General features: G+C 42.1%; 3 protein-coding genes and 1 pseudogene across 3 annotated transcripts in view; 1 reads left to right on the top strand and 3 right to left on the bottom strand.

The window, feature by feature from the left end:
• Positions 1 to 5,836, bottom strand: part of LOC124179976 — a 28,166-nt pseudogene extending 22,330 nt beyond the window's left edge.
• LOC124179963 (angiotensin-converting enzyme-like) overlaps positions 1 to 24,804 on the top strand; it is a 44,732-nt gene that overhangs the window by 2,316 nt on the left and 17,612 nt on the right. Inside the window, exons 3-10 of the mRNA XM_046564873.1 lie at positions 1,564 to 1,722; positions 1,843 to 1,939; positions 2,377 to 2,520; positions 2,610 to 2,801; positions 4,319 to 4,416; positions 5,176 to 5,345; positions 5,808 to 5,932; positions 6,742 to 7,084. Of these exons, the coding sequence (XP_046420829.1) occupies positions 1,564 to 1,722; positions 1,843 to 1,939; positions 2,377 to 2,520; positions 2,610 to 2,801; positions 4,319 to 4,416; positions 5,176 to 5,345; positions 5,808 to 5,932; positions 6,742 to 7,084 (1,328 nt within the window). The remainder of the gene's footprint in view (positions 1 to 1,563; positions 1,723 to 1,842; positions 1,940 to 2,376; positions 2,521 to 2,609; positions 2,802 to 4,318; positions 4,417 to 5,175; positions 5,346 to 5,807; positions 5,933 to 6,741; positions 7,085 to 24,804) is intronic.
• Positions 7,361 to 9,282, bottom strand: LOC124179969 (proline-rich protein 4-like). The gene is made up of 2 exons (XM_046564888.1): positions 9,167 to 9,282; positions 7,361 to 8,791 (listed from the first exon to the last, which is right to left on the bottom strand). The coding sequence occupies exons 1-2, from the start codon at positions 9,176 to 9,178 to the stop codon at positions 7,580 to 7,582; spliced, it is 1,224 nt and encodes a 407-aa protein (XP_046420844.1). The 5' UTR covers positions 9,179 to 9,282; the 3' UTR covers positions 7,361 to 7,579.
• Positions 14,875 to 17,765, bottom strand: LOC124179962 (uncharacterized transmembrane protein DDB_G0289901-like). Its single transcript, XM_046564872.1, has 2 exons — positions 17,617 to 17,765; positions 14,875 to 17,275 (listed from the first exon to the last, which is right to left on the bottom strand). The coding sequence occupies exons 1-2, from the start codon at positions 17,626 to 17,628 to the stop codon at positions 15,083 to 15,085; spliced, it is 2,205 nt and encodes a 734-aa protein (XP_046420828.1). The 5' UTR covers positions 17,629 to 17,765; the 3' UTR covers positions 14,875 to 15,082.

Raw genomic sequence — 24,804 nt, 5'->3', positions numbered from 1 at the left:
TGATCAATAATTGTCTCGTGACTAAAGTCACTGAGCGTAATATAAACGGCATTAGAATGAATATCGCGCAGTTGTTGAAGCCAATTCATTAGGGTAATTAAATTAATTGTGACGTGACGGTAATATTCGTTAATTATTTTGTTTTTATATCGACGAAACACGGAAGCCAAGCACAGGGTTTTATTTTTCAATCGCAATCGCGTCAGCACCTGCATCGCTAAAAGTGTTTTAATTGACGTATGACAAGTTCTGTAAGACGTAATTGTAGAGCTCTACCTGTAATATTCTGATTCCACTCATCAGCTATTTTGATGACGCATAACGCGATTACACACCCTCAGAATTTATTTCATTGATGAATAATACTGAATGATTATTCCTGCATTCATACTGCTGTGAATTCATCACTCTTTGATGAAAAAAATGCGATCGCAATACAGGCGCGAACAATATTTTCCGCATCTTTTCTAACACTGGAAATAAAATAGTGAACTACTTTAAAGATTCTCAGAGAATTTCAAATAAAGGTAAAATGAAATTCAACTCAAGGCGCCAAACTGAATTAAAGCTCTTCTGCAAGTCTCTGCATAAATTTGAATGTTTGTATTTTCATTCAAAAAAAAAAAAAGATGAACTCTGAGGAACAATAAAATTTTCTGCCGAAATCAAAATGTCACTACTTACAGGCATAAAAATGCAATTGAAATTCGATTCGTTCACAAACGTTTGATAAAATTAGCGGTTGATTTACCGAAATATAAAAACCGAGGTGATTAATCAAGTTGCGCAATTTTTAATCAAGCCGACATCAGTCGCACTTTCATGCCCCAAATGCAAGTAGGTATAGCGATTTAAATTTTCCATGACACGAGTAGAGACGGTGCCCTTGTCGCCTGAGAAGTGGGAAAGTCGTGAGGGGGAGTAATGCGTGAAATTTTCCCATACGATACCATTGTGCGGTAGTTGTCCGTGTCTGTGGAGTTGAGTAACCCGCAAGTTTATCTCTCATAATACTTGCTACTGGGTCAACCCGAATGGAGAGACGTGCCGATGAAGAAGACGACCGTGACGATGAAAATAAGGTGGACGAACCATTGCGTGACAATGATTGCCTACCGCTCGAATGTTTATGGGAACTTTGCGAAATTAACATGTTGTACACACCGATACTCATATTATACATTTCCTAATAATGTTAGGCAGTTTTTAAAGCGACCGCTCACTCGCGCCTTCGAGTCAGGCAACCAGCTCTTCGTTACTGCGTTGCAGAATGCGGTACAATCAGGATGACGCGGTTCTTTTGATTCCTGTAATTTTATACCGGGCTGTTCGAATGGCTGTTATTTTTATTTTATTGACGAAGTTAGAAATTAAATGTATATTTTAGGGTATAAAAATAATGTCGGTGGAATTTATTTTGTATACTATGATTGACGACGATCTTCGACGATACACCGTTCATTGGATGATCGATGCAAAAATCCTTTCACAAGTTTCAAATCACGCCTATGCATTTGGGTTTTACCGTTTTTTTTTTTTTTTTCAATATTAATTGTATTTCAGCTAGAAGCGCAGCAGCTGTATTCGGAGTTTCAAAATCAAGCATGGCAGCTGATCAGTAGGTTGAACATAAACGGTATTAGAGATCCAACGATCAGGAGACGTCTAACTTTCCTGTCTATTGTCGGTCCAGCCGCACTTCCGCCAGGTCAATTGGAAAGAGTGAGTTGAAAAAAAATACTCGTACAATAAGCATATATTAGAAGAAAAAAAAAAATGCGGCTCGTTTTCAGCAGTACAAACGAGCGTGATTCGTTTCTTATTTTTTGTATTCTTCCTCAGTACAACCGTGTCATAAATGACATGCTGTCGATCTACAACAGCGCAACAATTTGTGCCCATAACGATCCTTTCCGTTGCGGACTGCGTCTTTATCCCGGTAAGTTACATGATTCGCCATATTAGCCATTGTAAATCCTTCAATTCTTTGATTTTTTTTAGCATATCTTTTGAAAAAGCAGATTACATTGTCCAAGCCTTTGTAAAGAGATTCACAAGACACTCGCGTTGGCAAAAATTCGCCAAGTCATTTTTTGCGAATGGAGTACAATTAATCATCCTCGACCTTTGAACCTGCTTCTCCAAAATTACAACCCACCGTAGTCAAATTATACACCATTTACGCAAATAATTTTCAAGCGAAATTATATTCTGAGAAAAAATGATGATACACACGTTGATGATGTTTCCGAATGCGTGAGTGATTCAGATGACAATCTTGTTTCGAATTTTGAACGTGAAGAACCAGATTCCCACCAACGATTCGATCAACGCATCTTTTGAAAAAATTTTAATTATTTTCCCTCACGTCTACAGACCTTTCCCAAATAATGGCAAAGAGCAGAGATTGGGACGAGTTGCAGTACGTTTGGATCGAATGGCGAAGACGGAGTGGTAACCAAATGCGAGATCTCTACGAGCAGCTGGTAGATCTGAACAACGAAGCGGCGAGTTACAACAGTCAGTGAAAAACGCATAACGATAATGTTTTCGCGGTAAACGGAGATCGAACAAAAAACGCGTAATATTTCCAAATTCATTTTCCGCAGATTTTACGAACGCAGCTGAGTACTGGATGTTTCCCTACGAGAGCCCTGATCTTCAACAGGAACTCGATGCTGCCTGGAACAGCGTTCGTCCGCTCTACGAAGAGCTGCATGCCTATGTCAGAAGGAAACTGCGAGATCTTTATGGTCCGGAAAAAGTTAGCAGACAGGCGCCTTTGCCGTCTCACATACTCGGTGAGAGTGCGAATTGATCGTGAAAAGCCCGTTTTCACACCATTCGATGGGACACCAGGGATATCGGGCACCAAAAACGATCGGAAGCTGTTACGGACAGCAAGATTTATTCAACACAGCCAATTTAGAAAATTTAAACGATTCCGAAAGATTTTGGACGACGAAATATTGAATAAATTCTTACAGACTGAGAGAGTAAATTAATATTTGAACACTCGATCGGTAGCAAAATTTAATGAAGCTGAAACTAGCAGCCAAACCCTTTTGACTTTTTGGAATCAGAAAAATGCAGTTCACTTTTATCCTCGTAATTCTATTAAAGTATTGGGGGTTCAAGGTATTCACTACATTTTGATTTTCATACTTAACTACCTTATCCGAATAAACATTAAACATTTGGCTGCTAATTCTTGCTGCTAACTTCAGCCTCGTCAAAATTTGTCAGATGTGAAAAGGTAACGCTAACATCTCATTTACAATCGGACTGTGTCTAATTCATATCGTGTCTAATACAACTTCCGGTATTTTCATTATTTTGTTTTTGGTGTCTAATAACACTGGTGTTTTATGGAGTGGTGTCAAAACCGGATTATCTCGAATGATCTGCGAACCACGTGAAGAAAATAAAAGCAGCAATTTCAGCAGAACCAAATTGGATTGATACGCACTTGCCGATGTAGGGCGAATTTTTTCGTCCAATTCGCTGTAGAAATAAGTTAATGGTGATTTAATCGAGTCGATGTAGATTTTTCACGAGATATCTAATTCGGAAAATTTGCTTTAACCACTGCGTAATAAAGTGAGGAAGAAAACAGGAGGTACAAATTGAGCGAAAGAAGGCACGCCGTTGAAATATTTATGGGGATTCTTATCGTTAGAATCGTGTTCGCGAGTTAATGTGAATCAATCGAAACATCTGATCTCTGACCTTTGGATCCTCGAAATATAACGGCCTTTTATCCGACGATGAGGCGCGAATCCGATCAGCCATTTTATTACATCTTTAAAGCATGCCAATTTCGCCATTTACGATCACAGATTATCGCGCAATTAACCGACACAATCAGCGATCACCAGAAGCTGATCATATATTTCACTATCGCATCGCGCTGCGAACGTTTAGGAATAACGAGATTTTTATGCCCGATGACAAATTATACGACGTTGTCCGAAGCGAGTATTTTTTTTATTTATTCTTTTTCTCTTTTTCAATTCCACCAAAAGCATTTCTTTCATCTAATTTTTGGTCAGTCTAAATGTGGCAATTTGTATCATTGCCTTTGAAGAAAAAAAGACGTTTAAATGATGATCTCACGCGTGTAACGAACCTTACGTAATCAGTTATTTGATGTACGAAGAAGAGGATTGGCTGTTGCTGCTTAAGAAAAAAAAATTAGGAATCGATTGATTTTTATGTTTTTTCTAAGCCGTTCACTTGACCGTGGCATTCGGCAGAAGATTCGAAAAACAAATAGCAAAAATGTATGAAAAAAACTTGACCATATTTCCATTTACAGGTAACATGTGGGGACAATCGTGGACAAATATTGTGGACATAACGATGCCGTATCCGGGAAAAAATCGTTTGGACGTTACGCAAGAAATGTTGAATCAGGCATGCAAACTGAACATCACGTCGCCCGACTTCTGTTTTTATATGGGTCGTTCCACGCCAACTGTAACAACTTTCAACCCTCGCTATTTTGATTTTGTTTTTCCCAACTCCAAAACAGTACCCCGAATTTTTTCAGATTTCTTTTTTTGAGTAAATTTGTATCACTTATCGTTTATGAAAAGCAACATATCTTATGCTGTGAATCAAAAATCTGGAAAAATTTCCAAACAAATTTTGTTTCATATCAAAACTTTCAAGCTTAAGCCCAAAGCTGGCTGACGATTGCTTCTACTATTTTTTGAGCTTTTCAGCAAAAAAAAAAAAAAAAAAAAAAAAACAAATGTAAAGAACAATTAGTTTATTATGAGCGGTTGCTCAAACAGTTTCAAATATAATACCAGATTGTCTCGAAAAAATCTGACATAATTCAGGGTACTGCTTTGTAATTGAGACAATCGCATAAAAAGTTTTTAATAAACTCAGAAATGGTGAGGATCTAACATTGGTACAATGGGCGTGGAATGCCCCATATACAGATATATATATCTGTATATATATATATCTTCTTGATTTTGTTACGGCAAAATGCTTAAACTTAAAATTCGCTACTCTATATGCAATAAATTGCGGTCTCTGAATCGTAATTAACCGTACGAGTAACGAACCGCGCATGGTAGATTCCCGCCTAAATACCACGTAAAAAATTTATAGAACAGTCAACGCCTCTCCCGAATACTAATAAAAATATTTCAAACGCAGGGATACACGCCTATCGACATGTTCCGTGTTGCTGAGGAGTTTTATGTGTCCCTAAACCTGAGCGCTATGCCTCCGGAATTTTGGGCGAGCAGCTTGTTCGTCGATCCTGGAGATCGCGATCTGGTCTGTCAGGCATCGGCCTGGGATTTTTGCAATCGTCTTGATTACAGGTAGATTGAAATTGTCATTGAAAAAAAAAACCGGACAGGTGCGAGTAAGACTCGCGCTCTGAGGATTCCGTACATACATAATTATTTTTTTACTATGTGACATAACTACGAATCAACTATTTTCAAACTTTTTCCTTTACTTGTGCTGTGAGACCTTGCTTCTCTCCGAATTTCATGACTCTAGGTCAACGGGATGACACCCTATAGGTTTTGACGAGTGATTTTGCGAGTATCAAAATATGTGACATAGATGCTTCAAGTTTTTATTGTATTTGATATTAATTTGAAATTGATACCTCTATCCGTTCCTGAGATAAAGAAGCGATCCTACAAGGGTCACGTTTTTAAAAATGAAAATGGAAGACGGATTAGGAAACACTGGCACAGTGTTCGTGGCTTGCGGATTCGCAATTGGCGAAGAAACTTAAATTCGCACTCACCTTCCGCGGATCGTGTTTTCAGGATCAAAATGTGCACCAGAGTGACGATGAAGGACTTGATCACCGTCCACCACGAGATGGCCCACATCCAGTATTTCCTCCGGTACAGCAAACTGCCACGAGAATTCAGGGACGGCGCGAATCCAGGTAACCGAATCGGCACAATAGTTTCTCGGTGTCAATCACGAGTCACACTCAAATTTGATATCGATTTTCCGAACGTGACACGATTCCAATCACGGCTGAGCGAAGACTGAGTTACGCAAGTTGAGCCGCTGCTCGTAACGTCCGGAAGTAAATATTTACTCGCATGTCTCTGTGCGTCGCCGGTAAGTAGAGTCGTAAATAGAGTTCAGTGTTTACGTTTAATGGTTCGAAAGTCGGTATAAATACTCGAGTTTAACAGTCGGAATGAGTTACGTCGAACACGAGGAGTGGAATACAAAGAAGAAGAAGAAGAAGAAGATGACGATGAAACGAGAGTGGAAAATAAAACGCCGCGGCGCCGGTCGAAACGGGTACAGGTCTCATTTTTTCGCGGGCATAATTGCACTTTCTCCAACGCTCGTCGCGGTGGTAAAATGTTCCTCTGTAGCAGCGTTAATCAGGAAGCACGCGTGCGTGTAATGAGCGATAAGGCTGATCATCTCGCGCCAAGTCGTCTCCATTTTTTCGCTCGATACCATATCTGGTCCGTTCCGAGAAAACGAGACCTCGGATCTCCGTGACGTGAAAGTCCACCGAAAGTATCCAATTGGAAAAAATGTATCGTAAATCTGAATCGTGATACCTATTGTGCCTATTGTGCCTATTGCGAATCTCACATACGTACAGCAATTGAACAGCTGAAACGATTACGATTCGGTATGGATTAAATTTCACCACATCGCAATTGCTTCAGACAACGTTTACCATGCCAGTTTCTACGTATGTCATTTTCTCGTTAATTTTCGCAGGGTTTCACGAGGCCGTTGGTGAGGCTGTCGCTCTGAGCGTCGCGACGCCTCGACACTTCCAGGCCATTGGTCTGGCGCCCAGATATTCGGTGGAGCCTTCGGCGGACATAAACTACCTCTTCGCTCTCGCGATGGACAAGGTGGTACTCCTGCCGTTTAGCCTGACGATGGACAAATGGCGATGGGACCTTTTCAACCGGGTGGTGAACAGGGAGGAGTACAATTGTCACTGGCACAGACTGCGCGAACAGTACTCGGGGATTAAGCCGCCGGTCCTCAGGTCCGAGGACGACTTCGATCCAGGATCCAAGTACCACATACCGGCGAACATCCCCTACATTCGGTGAGTGATTTACGGGCTTTGAGAAATTGCCTCTCGAGAATCTCGATGACTTGAGAGGAAGTGGATGAGATTAATGACTTGATCGCTACTTCCGGGCAATGTGATGTGTTTCAAAGGCGCGTTACTGTACGGCGGAAGTGGATCACTTCGATCGCAGTTTCACTTTCCGATTTCCGGGTCTCAGTCATAAATCGTACAAAATGATTCGTTACATGCAGGGATGTAAATCAGAACGTCGTACGATGATATAAACACGCGCGCAGCTGTGCACACGGGTTTATTTTCTTCTTTGGTTTTTATTAGAAAGTGTATACAAGACAATTAAACGATACATCGTAGGATACGTTAATACAGGTACATGCATTAGACTCGTTGCTACGGAGCTTCCGAGTTTAGGTTTATTTTTCCCCTTTCGCACCCGTCGAAAAGAGTCACGATCGTAGCAATGGCCGAACGTAAAAAGGTACAAGTAGACCTCAAAAAAAACCATGGTCCCTAGTGTCCATGGTGAGACTCCTGGTACCCGCCAAAGCTGGACTCGTAGTCACCAACGGAAGTCTTTCCGACGTCGCCACCACCGCCGTATCCCGATTCAAGACCACCATCCTCTTCCTGGACGTGAACTGGTACCGGGACCTTCACGGGGTATGGAACATGCTTGACGACGTGATAGGGAACATGCTTCGTGACGGTAACGGGAACCGGTCTGTCAACCGGTACCTTAACGGGGTACGGAACAGGCTTCTCGACCGGATAAGGAACCTTCTTCTCTACGGGATAGGGCGCAGGGACGGGAACCTTGACGGGAACGGGCACCGGCTTCTCTACCGGAACGGGAACCGGTCTCTCAACGTGTACCTTGACCGGATATGGAACCGGCTTCTCTACCGGAACGGGAACGTGCTTGTCTACGGGAACTGGGTACGGCTTATCGACGTGTACCGGATACGGTCTGTCCACGTGCACCTTCACCGGGTAAGGTACCGGCTTTTCGACCGGGAAGGGCTGCGGCACGTGTACCGGAACCTTGACCGGATACGGCACAGGCTTCTCTATGGGGTAGGGCTGCGGAACCGGGACCTTAACGTGGTAGTGGACCTTCTTCTCAACCGGATAGGGTTGTGGCACGTACACCTTGTAGGGCACTGGTCTGTCCACCGGGACGTGAACCGGGTAGTGGACTTTCTTCTCGACTGGATAGGGCTGCGGAATGTGAACCGGAACCTTTACGTACACCTTGACCGGGTAGTGTACCTGCTTCTCTACGGGGTAAGGTTGTGGAACGGGAACCTTAACGGGGTAGGGTACCTCCTTCTCGACCGGGTACGGTATCTTCCTCTCAACCGGGTACGGAATCTTCACGTTCTTCACTATCGTTATCTGCTTTATCTTCCCCCCATCATCGCCGTAGCCACCCCCGTAACTCTGACCCGAACCCCCATGGCCGCTCAAGTCCAGCCCGTGACCCCCGCCGATTTCGCCACCCCCGAACGAACCTCCATGTCCCGCACCGCTCAGGTCGAAGCTGTGGCTTCCGCCCAACTCGGAGCCCAGATTGAAACCGTGGTTTCCAACGTCCACCAGGCCTCGCTTGTCCTGCTTCTTCTCCGAGGCTGACGCCAAGTCCTCTTTATCCTCGACCGACTTCGGCGACGCGTCCTTCTCGCAAGATCCCAAGGCCAGCAGGCCTACCAGAGACAACAGCACCTGGAATTCGGAAAGAATTACTTTGAGGTTGATCGCCATGTATCAAACTCGTATTAATTCACGTTTCGTCGACACTGGACCGTGGCTTTACCAACGCTTTCGATTTTTCGTAATTGAGCAAACACGGAGAAAGGATCGTTTGTCGAGTACAAGGCTCATTTGCCTAATGCGTTCGTTTAAGAAGACGCTAACGAGTCGCTGGTAAGGTGTTTCACTTCGATACGTAAACTCATGTCCGTACGAGCCACGGCTTTTTTCTTCTTTTACTTTTTTCGATCTCCTCAGCGCGGAAAGAAAAAACCGATCCTTACTCCGCGTTCCACTCAATGTATATCAAATCCGCGGAGGATTTACGATGCGTTTTTTCCATCTTACCAATAGCCGCATAGTTCCGGTATCGCTGTGACCAAAGTCCAGACTTTACTGGATGCTCGCCCTCAAGAACCACCTGACTTTATACCTACCGGCTGCTTTCCCCGGTTGAAAAGAAGAGGTACATATATTGTTGTGTGCTGCAGCGGTTGAAAGTGAAATACGTACGATGATTACACCGAGCGTATGTCTAACGTGTGTATATTACTTTTTTTATTTATTCTTCTTCCTCTTCTTCCATTTATACTTCACCTACAAACTTGCCAGCGCAACACGTGAGACTATCTCAGCTCATCTACAACCACGCTCTCCTACTCGGACGCTATTACGTTCTATATAGCTACTTGTGTGTGTTGTTCACGTTTCTCTCCGTTCCCATGTAATATCCTTCCGTAGCTCAACAAGGAACTGCACAAGCCTCGCAAGTCTGGCATGAACGATTTTCGATCCTACTTCCGATATATCAATCCCTTTCATTTTCTCTTTCACGCAAATCGATTCCCTCTTGACACCTGCTCGACTTGATTCTTCTTCTTCGTTTTTACACGTCTCGTAATTGTTAACAATTATTGTCAAAAAAAAAGAGAAAAAAACTGCCCGAATTATATACCCTAATTGTTATCCTGCTCGCAGTGACTTGTGGGGAAAATTTTTCGGCTGATTCGAATTAATCTCGCGGTTGATACCTTCCACGCCCGTGAATTATGCGAACCTTGCAAGTTCATTGCTACGCGATTGGCCTCATTGCGTTATTGCGCAGTTGTATATCTACAATACCGTAGCCACGACACGATACAAGCGGTAATGAAAATTCATGAAAGTAAAAGGAGGTTTGATATCTGCGGCAGCAGTCAGAGTAAATCGTTATACATCGTTGGTTGAAATTTCCATCTACGGAATGATATTGTTTTACATAGTATTTCACATTTCCTGACGCCCTTATACTTAGCTTTGCTTTATCTTTTTCTTTTTTCCTCTCTCTCTCTCTCTCTCTCTCTTTCTCTCTACTCTTCCAATTTTTGCAATTCAAATTCCAACGATCGGAGATTTGTTGAAGAAACTTTATTGTCGAACAGAAAGCGAGTGTTACGTAAAACGAGTTCTGCTACTTCGTATTAGCAACTCGCTACTCGATTCTCTTTATACTCACTTTGTAGGTCCGTAAAACTTCGAGACACTTTTATTGCCAGCCTCAGCGGCGTGCGTGTTATTAAATATTAACTCTCTGCTATATACAGAAGCGAATAATATCTGTATTCTCTAGTACCCAAGAAAACTGGACACTCACTGAAGATAATTTTGACGCGTAAAGTAAAGTCGATGAGGATAAATATTCAAATATTTGCTCAACGTCACACTTTACGAATTCTGCGCAAACACCGGCTTATGGAAATAAGCCTTATTATACACGCGCATACGTGCTGTGTACACACTTGTAGCCTGATTTTTTATTTTTCGTTTTTGCCGACAAAACGATTCCTCCACTTCCTCTAAAATTTTACATTTCTTCTCGTCCGGGAGTTTTGCTAAGTGCCAAAGAGAAACTTTTTCGATATCGTTACTTTTTAAGATCGTAAACTTCCTGTATCCTCGATACTTAATAAAATCGGTAAAAAGAAGTAAACAACACAAGGAGCAAAAGATTCTTCACAGAAATACGAGATCCACGTTAGAAGATAACGAATGACAAGAATAAACAGAATTGAATGGGATGTGATTTAGAAAAAAAAGAAACCAAAAAAAAAAAAAAACTGAACTTCAATTATTATTCCGAAAGAATGAAACTGACGATTTCTCTGATACTTAAAAGTGGGGATATTTTACTTAATATAAGGTAATTCTGTAATTATAATTATACATATCGTGTGAAAATCTTCGACTTCTCCAATTACCCGAGTACGGAGTCATAATGCGTATTAAATATGGGAAAGCCGTATCATCCGTATAATGAAATCTACTTTCGATCGTTACAATTTCACTCTCTTACTTTGGGCCGCGGCCGGTGTTTATATTCCTGTTCGTTTTTTTTTTTTTTTTTTTTTCTTATTTCTTCCTTTTCTCAAACGTACCAAGGAAAGAAAATAAAAATACCCATAAGCAGCGACTCGAGCAACAGGACGTAACGGGCTTAAACCAGACGCGAACCGGATAACTTTAGGCATGGAATTACCTGAATGGTACTCCGGGGATATTACGCTGCATATACGTACATGTACAATGAATACCGTAATGCGTATTAACTCAGTAGCGACGTGACGCTGTCGCATCGCTCCCAAGTGTGCAATTACACGGGAAAACCATAATCGGAACTGAGAAGAGGTGAAAGAGCTTGCGGTGTGCGAAACGCTGCAACGATTCTGCACACTTTGAAAAATTTCATTTCTCGTATTTGTCTGATGGAAAACTTTTACGTTTCAATCACGTGCGATGAATCTTCCGGTTAAGGAAACTAATCTTCTTTTTGAATTTTTTATTTTTTTTTCTCATGGTGAATAAGTAACTATAACTGGATAAATTTTTCTCGATGTAAGCTTGAAAGATTTTAGCAAATTAAAAATTGGAACAGAAAATTCGTAAATCATTCTACAGCTAAAGACGCCTGCAATATCGCTAAGCGGCGAGAGAAACTCAATTTGCGTGTGTGCAAGAGAACCGGGTTTCGCGATTAAGTTGAGAAAAGCGAACAGGTTTCAACTTCGTCCAATTTGTCATAGCGCAGTGCGCACGTAGTTAAATATTATGCAACAGGAGTTCTCGAGCGCATGGTGCAAAAGGTACATAACGTTGCAGTGCGTAAAACGCAGCTGACGATGTCCAGAAACTATTGCTCAACGGCAATTAGAACTCCGTCGAAGCTTTTCGCCTGAAACTGACCGGCTTCGAACCCTCGGCAGAGTTCAGCATTTGACAAGACAAGCGGTTGGATTCGGGTCTCGAAAAATCGAAGATCGGCGTCGAAAGTAGTCTGAATTTCATTAATTACAGGCGTTCTGTTTCACGAGAGCATCAACAACGCGATCGGCGAGTTGCGTGGCACGTCAAATTACTTCAAACAAGACAGAAGCAATTAACGTCACGGAGCGCGAAATTCGAGACCCTTTGGTGATTCCCCGATGTGTGTGTACAAAGATCGGAGAAAGTATCGAAGAGTTTTAAATTATACGTGTTACTTATACACACGTATGGACACGATGCACGCCACATAATCGGTTCCGTGGACTGTGCAGGATGAGGATCTCTATTCCGTGGTATTCCTCACCTGCCAAACCATCAGTCACGAAATAAATTGGGCCCAATTTGTCGGCGCGATGCCAAGATCGGATCCATTTATAGACGTGTAATTACGCAATGATGACACGGCGCACAGGCGAACGATCCTTTTCTAATCTCAACGCTATATCGACCGCTGATTGTTATTTTATGTATATTATACAAGTGTAACGCGCACGATCGGCTGCGTCGTCGAGTGAAATGTAACAGGAAGTGGAATCCGACCGGTGCTTGCGATTTATCGTTGCATTTTTACACGCGTGTGTTATTACTTGTTGAGTAATGCGAGTCGAACGATTCTCGATAATCGATTTTACCAAGGCACCGAGCAATTAATTTCGTAATAGTATGTTACCAATTTATGGTTAGAGTTAATAGTTGAAAATGTGAAGAATATACGGCAATTGATTTTCCGATATTCAACCGCGTGTCTAACGTAATTAACAAACTGGAATTAACGCGAAAGTCGATTAGCTGAAATATCCGAGACATTTTTAATAAATCGTTTCAAGATTTTATGTATATTATATGTAATTTACGCGACAAGTTTTTCGATAGGTATATTTGCCTGATCATTACTAGCAAATTTCCTTCCGCACTATCGATCAAACTTTCTGTCGACTTGAGTGAGAAAATAAATAGTGGAAAGAAATTTTTTATGCAGTCCCAGTTTAGCATTAGAACGTAGCAACGTAAACCTTTCCGTGGCTTATCATATAAATTACCCGATTTCGGTTAAAGGCCGCATGTAAGTGCAGACTGAGTGAGCAACGCAGCGGAGCCGCAGAGTTCAAAAAGACACGAAGCATGCTCTGTTTTTAAACAAGTCAGTTAATTATATGTAAGCTATTTTCAAATGCAGGCGAAAGTCTTTGCGACGAGCGGTTGCGAACCGTTCCTCTTTCTTCTTTGCGGCATAAAAGTTTGTGGAAAAAAATTAAAAGGGATCGACAATAATTCAGGCGATTCGAACCACGGACCAAAAGTTGAAATTCATTTCAATCCGGTATCGCATCCGGTTATTGTCTTTCAGTTTCAAACGCTACTGCGTGAGATTCTTTAACGAAATATGTAATATTTGCGTTTCAAAGCGCAATTTGAATCGGCTGAAGAATTACAAAAAGAAATTTTCCCCGCCCATGTAATCATTGATATGTATAATTTAATTAAACCACTTTCACATTCTGCGAGCGAACATAAAGCTTCTGCCATTTACGTAGCCCCGGGGTCGCGTCATAAGTCGGGGCGGGCAAATACGAATCGCAGAATTTTAATTAGTTGCATAATTCATGACGTTCCGTTCGGAGTAATTTTTTGCACAATAATTGGAACACTTTCCAATGCAGCTGAACGAAATTACCGTTAACTGAATGTCAGGATCTGTTTCTGGATCATCAAATCGGCGAGGAGAAGCGTTGAAAACTGGTTTTGCAGTTATTGTTAAAGACGGGAAATTTTTTTTTGCTCCACCGAGCCTTTGTATCGAATCTCAATTGCCGCCTGAGGCCATTATTCAAATTCCAAACTCCACAGCAACTTTCCTCCCGGTGAAATGTTACGCAGAGTTCGCTGTTCAGAGAAATTTCTGTCACTGATATCTCGAGCAGATAAACAATTCGGCGAAAAGTGTTTCGGCCGGTAAGTTGACTTGTCAATATCGGAACGATTTGTCATCGTTTGGTCAAGCAGTGACGATTATGCGCCGTTATGACAGCACCATTGTTACACACGCAGATCGGAGATTACGATGATTCCTTCCGCCGCATTGCGTCCATCCATTTCACTGTTCTTTCCGGGCACCTTGTTTCTTTTGTTCTCAATCAGAATAGAAATCTCTCGACGAGTTAAGAGGTGGGCGCTCGATCCTCTCACGGCTAACGACCCAACGGTATTATACTTTTTAATATCCAAACAAGTGTTTTACCATCACCTTCGCCCACATTGACAATGATGCACAGCTTTGAGAGAAGGATAGAATTCAACGCGGTTTACAATCAGTCGCTGTGGAAGGGGATTCCCTTTCATTCAGGAAACGAGTAGTGCCGCTTTTTCGTAGGGAAAATAGATTCTGGGCGTTGATTTGACGACATGAAATTGCTTTCGATTTCAATTGTAAGAAGAACTCAGCGAAAGGGAAAAGGAACTTCTCGTGGTTCCGATCTTCTCAGTGTCAGTTCTTATTTCGGGTTCTTCGAAGGTCTACGAATCATATTGCGTTACTTGTCAGCACAGAAGCCACGTATTTCTGTTCTGGAAAGAGTCGACTGGAAGAACGACCACGAAGTGAAATCTAGAACCTTTCAAATCTAGGTTTACGATTGTTTCGCCATTTATATGTAGCACCGGATCCTTAGACCACTTTTTGCCTGTTCATTAATGCATTTGTCTCCCAGTGGTGAACGAGCGGAAAAACGATAGAGGGCAACTAGCCGTTGGGTGAGTTCGTATAAAAATTGTCTTTTATTACACATCGGTGTATACAAAGTGTTTCGGTCTTTCCTTTTACAATATTATCATTATGTTATTAACATCAATATACACACGTGACTATTAGCAGTAGGTACAAAAATTGAAACATCATCGACTCGTTCAAGCAATATTATTACAATGTACAAAAGTTATCGCTGGAACGCTGGAGTCGAAAACCCTCTAGCTTCTTGACCACCCACTGTTCTTCTCACCGGACCATTCGGTGTTCTTGTGACTGGACCATCCATTGCTTCCTTGTACCGACAATCCGCTTCCGGAGTTGACCAGTCCGCTTCCAGAGCTGACCAATTCACCACTTCCCTGGGACGACCATCCGCTTCCAGAGTTAACCAATCCACTTCCGGAGTTGATATGTTCGCCGCTTCCCTGGGACGACCATCCGCTTCCAGAGTTAACCAGTCCGCTTCCAGAGTTGATAAGTTCGCCAGTTCCCTGGGACGACCATCCGCTTCCAGAGCTAACCAGTCCGCTTCCAGAGTTGATCAGTTCGCCGCTTCCCTGGGACGACCATCCAGAGCCGTAACTACTTCCCGCCGAGAGAACAGGTGGAGTGAGTTCAGATTGTACGGACAAGTCACCAGAGGACAAGCTCGAGACCGATCCGGAGCTTATGCCCTGAGAAGAAAGATCCGCGGATCCGTATCCCTGCTCTACGGAGAGTCCGGAAACGCCTCCGTAAGACCCTGAGTTGGTAAGACCAGAAGATGCTACGAAGTTTCCACCAGTCGCGATGCCAGAAGATTCGACGTAGCTGGCGCCGTTCGTTGATACGGAACCTCCAGCGTTCCAACCATTAGAACCAACGTTAACGGGAACTGGGACCTGGACTGGAACTGGATAGGGTTTCTCGACGGTGACTGGGTACGGCTTCTCAACAACGACGTTGTACGGTCTGTCCACCGGTACCTTGACTGGGACCGGGTACGGCTTCTCGACCGGATAAGGAACCGGCTTCTCTACGTTATAGGGTTGCGGCACGTTGACCTTGACGTGAACGGGGTACGGCTTCTCGACCGGAACTGGGTAGGGTCTGTCGACCGGAACCTTAACTTCGACGGGGTAGGGTTTGGGAACGTCTACGGGGTATGGTCTTTTAACGAAGACCTGGTAGGGCTTGGGCACGTCAACTCTGTAGGGTCGGTCAACGTGGACCTTGACGGGTACGGGGACGTTCCTGACAACTTCGTAGGGCTGGGGCACATGGACGGGTACCTTGACCTCGTACGGTACTCTCCTCTCGACGGTGTAGGGCTGCGGCACAGGCACCCTGACCTCGACCGGCACCTTCTTCTCGACGGTGTACGGCTGCGGCACCTTGACCTGAACCGGGACCGGCACGGGTCTGTCGACCTTGACTTCGTAGGGTACGGGCTTAACGACGTGGTAGGGCTGTGGCACGTGGACTGGGACGGTCACGTAGTGTTTGACGGGGTACGGCACCTTGCGCTCGACGGTGAAGGGCGCCGGAACTGGCACCTTGATCTCGTACGGAACTCGACGGTAAACAGGGACCGGCACCTTCTTGTCAACCGTCACTGGTACGGGAATCTTCTTCTCAACCGTCAACGTCTTCACGGTGTTTATCGAGATCAATTTCTGGCCGCCGTTCCAGCCCTGGACTCCACCCAGAACTGCTCCTTCACCCGCGATTGCGCCGCCACCGTAACTTCCGCCCGACCAGCCACCTCCGTAACCCAGACCGGAATTCACACCCAGTCCACCTGCGTAGAGGCCTCCGTTAACGCCGGACAGCTGCCAGCCCCCGTTTCCGGAACCGTATTTCCATCCTCCGTTGCCACTCAAGCCCGATGATTGCCAGCCCGCGTTGCCGAGGTTCGATGAATCCCAACCACCGTTTGAGCCCAGCGATTGCCAGCCACCGTTCGAATTGCCCAACGATTGCCAGCCACCGTTCGAATTGCCCAGTGACTGCCAGCCGCCGTTAGAATTGCCCAGCGATTGCCAGCCAGCGTTTGAACCCAGCGATTGCCAGCCAGCGTTTGAACCCAGCGATTGCCAGCCAGCGTTTGAACCTAGCGATTGCCAGCCATTGTTGGAATTACCCAACGACTGCCAGCCGCCGTTTAAACCCAGCGTTTGCCATCCGGATCCGGAGCCATAGCCAAGACCGAGCGTGCTACGCTTATCGTTCTTCTTGTCCGTGCTCAAGTGGGACTCGTGGACCGTCTTTGTTTCCGTTGATTTTGAACCGCTTTCGATGTCCTTTTCAACCGCCCTTTCGGCCGCCTTTTCCGCCGCTTTCTCGACTGCGAGCTCGGCTGCTCGTTCGAGATCCTCTTTTTTGCTGGCTGCTGACGCGAAGGCGAACAGCGCCAGAAAAGCGACGAGACACTGTAATTCAAAGACGAATAATTAGCGGCGAAGCTTAAGTGATTGGAAGCGGAACAATAGGGGAGAGGTCTTGAACGATAGTCAGCGAGAGGTGAACTAGCGATCGACTATTTGAATTCTGAGTAATTGCATTCGTAAAGTCTCAAAGAGTATCAGCTGAGGGACAAACGGAAATTCTGCACTTCGGGAAATATTTTCAAAAAATATTAAAAAATCACTATCAATCTTATGGGTACTTGTACATGGAGCACAACACTAGTCCCTTGCATTATGACCTAGTAAGATACTCCTCGGACACTGTGTATCTTGTTCGAGAATGAGAGGCGGCGAATATTACTGACCAGATGTCTCATAGCTGTGCGTTCAAGAGACCAGGAGAGCCAAACGAGTACTGGATGCTGGTCGAGAGGTCTCCACCATTATTTATACTACAGACAACTTTCGCCGGTCCGCCCGCCCGGTCCCAGAGGCCTCCACACCGCGCCTCTGTATGTACCCACAATTACATTTGGATGATCGACATTGTCCAGCTTTTTGAAAGTATGGGATGAACGCTCAACGCCGCCCGTGAATACCGCATTTGCAACTAAGGCGATACCAATTCACACCTACGATTCTATTGCTTCCTTGCGCTGCTGTGATGGATTATTCCTACAAATTTTACACGTTTTGGTGACAGTTGTTGATTCAACCAGCGATTATTTGTCGTCTAATTTTGGCACTTATTTTTTTCTCTTCTTGTTTTTATTTAACCTACAAAATGTGTCCGCTGTTTTAAACTTTGTATGGAATAGCCGTAATTTATTTAGCGATAATTTTGCAAGGTCGAAAAGCCCGCATCTCTTTTCTTTTCTCATCCATCACCAAGTCGGCTCCTCCTCTTCCAGTGGTGTACGAAACACTTGTGAAATTTTGGTAATTAGTTAATTAACAGATTAATAATGTAGCTGCAACTTGCTCATCGCTCGGTCCTTGCGAAATTCTGCCGAAACAAGCGGGCGGGATAGAAAATTAGTGTTTCTAACGGAACGGTCGAGCAATGTATGCATCGGCTTCTGCCGGATAGTTTATTATTCCATTATCGGGTACAATTGAAACATGGACGCGTTTAGTCTACGGATAAAAGAAAGAAGAAGGAAAAAGAACAACGCGCGATAAAAAGAACTCTCGTACTCGCCGCAACCTTATTTTACCCACACCGCAACTGGGTAACAAAGGCAAAGGCAACTTTCCCGAAACGGGAAGGGCCCTCGTAATTGGCCACGTAATTTTTAACCCACATACTCACACATAAAAAAATTTATTCAACGTCTGCCGATGGTTCAAGCTTCATTTTTAATCACCTACGTGTTTATATATAATGCGTTATACTTGTATTGAGCGACTCGCTGATCGGTTACCTTTCTGCTTCACAGGCGGGATCAACTCGCGTTACACTTTTCAACATTTTATTACAACTCTCACTCACATTTTCTGCTGCAAAAATTCATTTACGCCTGGTAGTATATTTCAATTCCAAATTGTTACTTTAAGTGAAATTTGCCCTTTAACGCCTTCGCTACGCACCGGGGTCAAAATGACTCCCACGGCATCTTCATCGTAAATCCTTAAGGTATGAAAAACATTGGAAATAATTTGATTTGATCTCAGATAAATAACAAAATATCGTAAAAATCGCTGTTTCGTTCTTATTCCAAAAATTGTTGTGAACAATGGATCGTAAATTGATCACATTTATTTTTTTACCGTCCTCTGATTTTTTTCTCATTTCTTGTTCAATGAACAGACCGATTTGAGCATATAAGGCATTCGCTTATATGACATCGTCATTATACGAAGCGCAGTTTTCTGCGACAAAATTCTTCCGCATTCCACGTTATTCCTATACTTTAGTCGATATTGTCGAAACGATTGGAATTTGAAAACAAAGTTTTTCCATCGAGGGGTGAGACAAAGGTTGAGATCGAGTCTGAGAAAAAAAGTGCAAATTTATAGCCTCTGCGTTTTTGTATGTTTATCAACGATTTTCTAGATTCCGTAATAAAAATGTGTGTAATAACGTCTGTAAGTTCGAAATTATGCAAATGTATTCATAGTATCGTCCACATATCGCGGTGCTTGGCTCTTCTCCGCGTGGGTTACAATATCAAGAAATGGCACGTCCTTGCTTCGCTGGTCCAGGAATTTTCGACCAACGGAGGGGGAAATTGTTGGGCAAAATAGACGGGAGGGTTATAATAATATCCTCACGGTATACCTACATGCAGAAATTAATCGCCGACCGATTTGAGCGAGCTATGTAATGTATGTAATAAATCGAATATCGTCATGAGTCATTTCGCAATTTCGCATCACCGTAGTCAATATGTAATATTCTCGAATCGTCGATTTGAATTTGTCACCAAGCCTGATATTAGCGCGAATTAAACTAACCGCAAAATAACCAAAAGAAAAAATTGAATATTTTGTGGTTGCACGAAATTATCAACAATCTTTTGAAAAACTAGAAATTTACTACCACTTAAATGCTGTTCTCCGTCAAAATTTATCGCTAGTCTCACATTTTATCTCAAAACTTATATTCAAGGTAAAAACTGTGCAGCGCTGATAATTCCATTTTTTATTTCAACATCTTTTACTTTTTTTACAGCATCCAATGCCGCGGTGTTACGAAGCATATTATCATGCTCGACAGAATTATCGAGTGACCATATAATTTGGAACCAAGTGAATCGATACCGTCTAATATATTAGGCGCCAAAAATTCCTCTCCAATCAGTTTTGATTAGGGTTATGAAAGAGACAATTCTGTGCTTTCACTCAGCGTTAAAATATGGGCAAATTTTTTCTAATCACATGTATCAACTTGTCGAGTTACGTAAGATCCGTACATCGCAACAATAATAATCGTATCAGTGGTGCCGACTTTCGGGTCAAAAGATTTCCCAAAATAACCTTTCGAGAAAAGTTTTTAGCTGCAGATTAAGTTTTGAAAATTTCACGTTTCATTGGCGGCAGCGACTCCGCTTCTCGAGCTTCGCTAAATTTTGTCCGAATTCCGCAATTTTCCCGCGGCGAGTAATGCAGCTGGTTACTTCTGTAATTCCCTAATAAAATTCCTCCACAGTGGATGAAAAATTCTTGCTGATATAATCTGAAACGTAATTCAAGTCGCCAACTTGCGCTGCTAGCAGGTGTAATTGTTACGGTTTTCAACTATATACGGACGGAGGTAAAAAAAAGATGAAGTATTACATATCTCGCCAGGTTTCTCTAATTAAAACCGCTCACGATTAGCAACGTCTGCTGCAACCGATCTGCAGAACGATGTTACGTCTCTGCTGCACACGAGGACTGTTCGAATGTCCTTAGAAAATTCATTGCAGTTCGTGTGACAAAAAATTGAGTCATCGATATGACATGTGATCAAAAATTGCCATACTATAAGAGTTACAAACATTTAGAAACTTGAGCGTTGCGTTGTATTGAAAACGGAATGGATAATTTTTGTTTTTCACATTCCCCCCCTTTTCCCGAAAAATTTCGTAACGTCTGAACGATTTGGTCATCGATTACGCCTGGCTTGTCTAAAATGTTGAAAAACCAGTCGTCCCATAAATTTATGTATATATCTGTGAACTTGTCCCGAAAAATCAGTTGATAATTAAAAATTTTCGTTATTCAAATGGCCTGCACATTCATATACGTACGTTAAATAAATCTTAATCCTGAGAATCCGGTTCAACTTTTACACATTTCTATTCATAGAGTATCAAGATGACGTTATATTTTATCGAGATTAAATAACTGACGCATAATTCGGTGTTATAAAGAGTAAAATTTATGTCACAATTATTGCGTAATATTATAATATAACCGCCTGCAGCCTTGGATCATCCTTGACATTCTAGCCTGAAATTTGATCACTGCGATGTGTTTTTCTGATATGTCAACGTTCACAAATCAGTTCATCTTTTCCTTCGTACACTATTTTTGCATGTTTTATTACAGCATTGAAATAACGTTTCTCTAGACAGAATTACAGCAGCTAAAAGTGATTTCTATACTCGCTGAAAAACTTTCTTTTCTAATATATTGTTACAATTAATGTATTGCTCTTGAACAATTATTCCTTAGTTATTTGTTTCGGGAATATTTGTTTTTTTTACGTTGTATGGCCAGACCTTCCGGCCTTTGCTTCTCCTTTCACACTAAAACACTGATAAGGTATATCACGACTGGCTTTCATTAGTTTTCGCGTCAGTTTGCTGCTCGTTTATATCATTAGACTTTTTGCCACGCGAAGAAAGTACCTCGAGCTAAAATTACGAGGATTTTTAACGAATTACTGATCGCGGAAATCAGAGTCTACCTGTTGACCATGGCATTCGGTTCGCACCTTCGCCTCGAAATGTAATCAATAAATTATTCGCTAATCGCAACAAAATAGCAATTCAAGAATTATTTTTGTCTACCTGTCGATCCCTGCAGAAATTCAAAAGCCATTTTGTTTCATTTCTTATTTATTTATTTTTTTTTTATTCCTCGATTATTCAACCAACGCAATTCAGACGGTATCGCATTTTGTACCTGTGGTTAACCAAAGGATAATTTTTTCTTTTTGTTTGCTTGATTCAAGATTTGTGGTAAACATACGTTGTTATTATCCATTCGGGAATCTGTTTCTTCCCGACAATGGTGAGCAAAAATTTCTGCGACACATCGGCGATTCCTGCCTGGTTCTCATTTTTCAACCAGTTCAAACACGCAACGTGAAAGTGTAAAATGTCAGGCTGTTTTTAATTTACGGTAGCTGCAGGCTTATCTCTTGTTCGTTATACATTATTCCGAACTCGGTTTATGCAACGTCTTTAAATTATAGTGGGAGGGACGCGCGTCCGTATCGAAGATAGTAGAATTTGATTAATGTTTGTTCCCTTTATCTTTATTGTCCCTAATTGATTTCAATTTATTACCTAATTTACGAATTATACAGACTCAACCGGATGCTTCAAACTGAATTTTAATCACTCGATTTTCTTAATATCACTCAAACGTTTTCGTTTTTGTTTCGAATAGCGCCGAAACGAGTTATTCAAGGTGACAAACAAGTGATAGATCCGCCTCGTAAGAACTTTTGTAATTCATATTAATTATTTCGAGATAAATCTTGAGAGAAATATAAAAATTTGCAAAGAGCATCCAGTTCATATTTAGAACTAACGCATAAATCCCGGTTATAATGTCTTTCAAGACTCTTGCGCTATGACTAGAATCACTTACGTAACTTACACACGTTAACGTTTAAGGACACTTTTCTCGTCGAGCTCTTAGCGACCGCTGTGTCGTTAAAATCTCGATCTCGATCTGAAGCGTGCGTGCCACCGGAGAACGGAGGCTGCAAAGCGAGTGAAGAAAAAATAAAAAATAATAACAAAACGGAAAATTAAATGGATCCAGCTGCTGTCTGGATCAATTAATAATTCGAATTATGCGGCCGATCAATTTCATCTTGCAAACACGCACATTGTCCAGTCGCGGATCACTGCAGTTACAAAATTTGCCAAAGAGTTACGTAGCGATTGTATCGCTGCAGCGTAACACCGTCCACGCGTTGTCTTCGAAGAAAGCGGAAGCAATTTTCGTCCGATCGAATTCTCCCGAGACCAAAAAGAAAAAAGAAGCAGAACATAAAATAAAAATTTGTGAACCGGCAAGCGAGATCATCTTTCCACACCGCAAGTCCCTTCAGGCCGATTACCGTTTCTCACTTTCTAAATCAAATGAAGAACAACGACGACTAGAGACTCGGTATTCATTTTTGACAACAACTTAGTCTCGAAGCGTACAATAAAATACGGGAGCAATGTCGGATTTAATGGTCACTCGAGAATCACCTCTGATCTCTTCGTTCCAATTATGTAACTGTTATAAAGGTGGCAGATACAGTTTCATGCGTGAAATACTTATGAACAGGATTTTTTATTGCTCGTTGTTGTTGTTTCGTTTTTTTTTTTAATTTTTTTTTTTTTGGTCCATTAACGTTACCAACGTTCGTTACTGTGAGTGTGATTAAAGGGCGAACGGCTCATCCGTAGTCCGAAAATCGATTATGCAACCTTGCATACGTTTCGTTACAACTCATTTATGCAATGACAAGCATTGATAAACCTGTGTAAACACCTGCAAGCAAGAGAAGAAATGATATACGACTGGTTGCAGTCCGTCGTAAGTGGCCATCGACGGTTTACGTCGATTTTTGAATTTATCGTATCCGCTTGGCCGTGGGGACCGGTTACACTATCCTCAATCGTGTGTGTAAAAAATTTAAACAACAAAAAACAAAAAAAAAATAAATAAAAAACGACTTCACCGCAATTCGGCGACAGTGGCATCTTAAGTGGATTTCAACAGTAAATGAAAATGGTGACATAATCAACGAGCGAGTTGACATTTTGCTCCGTTTAAATCCGGGTTGAGAGTGATTCCCTGATTAGAAAACAATTGCAAAATTTATCAATCCTTATTTTGTATCTAGTTCTATTGGGTACGTGATAATCGTCATGGCTTTGGTTCCGCCTTAAAAAACCATGGCTATGCAATATATTCTTCGGTTCCAGTCGAGGCAGACTGATCGACCAGATGACATGCTCATCATTTTTAAAACCTGTCACCTTTAACGTACCTTCACAATGCATGTTCGAATAAATACAGCTCAGTTATTGATAACTCCAGAATTATTAAATTATCTTCTGTTCAATTCTTTTTCAATAATTCAATTCCTCTTAACCCTTATTCTACGGCATGATCACCGTAAATTCTATGCGAAAAGCATCTAAAATAATCTATTTGATAAATAATGAAATATTGTAAAAATCGTTAATTCACTTCACTCACGCATATAAATAACTTTTTTCATCACGCGGTGTCTTCATATTTTTTTTCCTACACATCCGTGTCTTGAGAGTTACTCGCTTGATTTTCAGCACAAAATATTGAAAATTCAGCGAGTTACGATTTTGCAAGTAGAATGATCGATTTTTTTATTTTTTTTATTTTTTTACTTCTTCATATTCAAAGTTTTATTTTCCCAAAGATAATTAATTTGCCTTGAAATATCATAGTTAAAGAGTATCCCAAAATGTTTTCCAAGTTATGTAAATCAATATCTTAGTTTCTACGCAAAGACCCCGGTGTGACACTAGTGTAATACACAGGTGTGCAGCTTAAGAATTAATCGATTTCAGCCACAGCTTTCAGACCTCTGTTCTTGTATCTTAAACTTTGGCTTTTTCACATTTTTCGTTCGAACTGCAGATTCGTTGGGCACAGAATCTTGCAGTAGAACGAACGACATGGTTGACTTTTGCGAAACCAAGGTGTTCATCATCAAGCTCCGCGGGCTTCAAAGAGTTCGAACGGTGATTAAAGGCCGCACTTATTTGTGTCTTATTCGTAATTCGGAAAGGGCAAGCGGCGGTTGAGAAGCCAGATCTTATCGAGGCTGGATCGTTTATTCGAACCTGATT

Source organism: Neodiprion fabricii, chromosome 4 (assembly GCF_021155785.1).
Source record: "Neodiprion fabricii isolate iyNeoFabr1 chromosome 4, iyNeoFabr1.1, whole genome shotgun sequence".
Classification (NCBI taxonomy): Eukaryota; Metazoa; Arthropoda; class Insecta; order Hymenoptera; family Diprionidae; genus Neodiprion; species Neodiprion fabricii.
The sequence above is the reverse complement of the archived record's forward strand: the minus strand, read 5'-3'. Positions and strand labels throughout refer to the sequence as shown.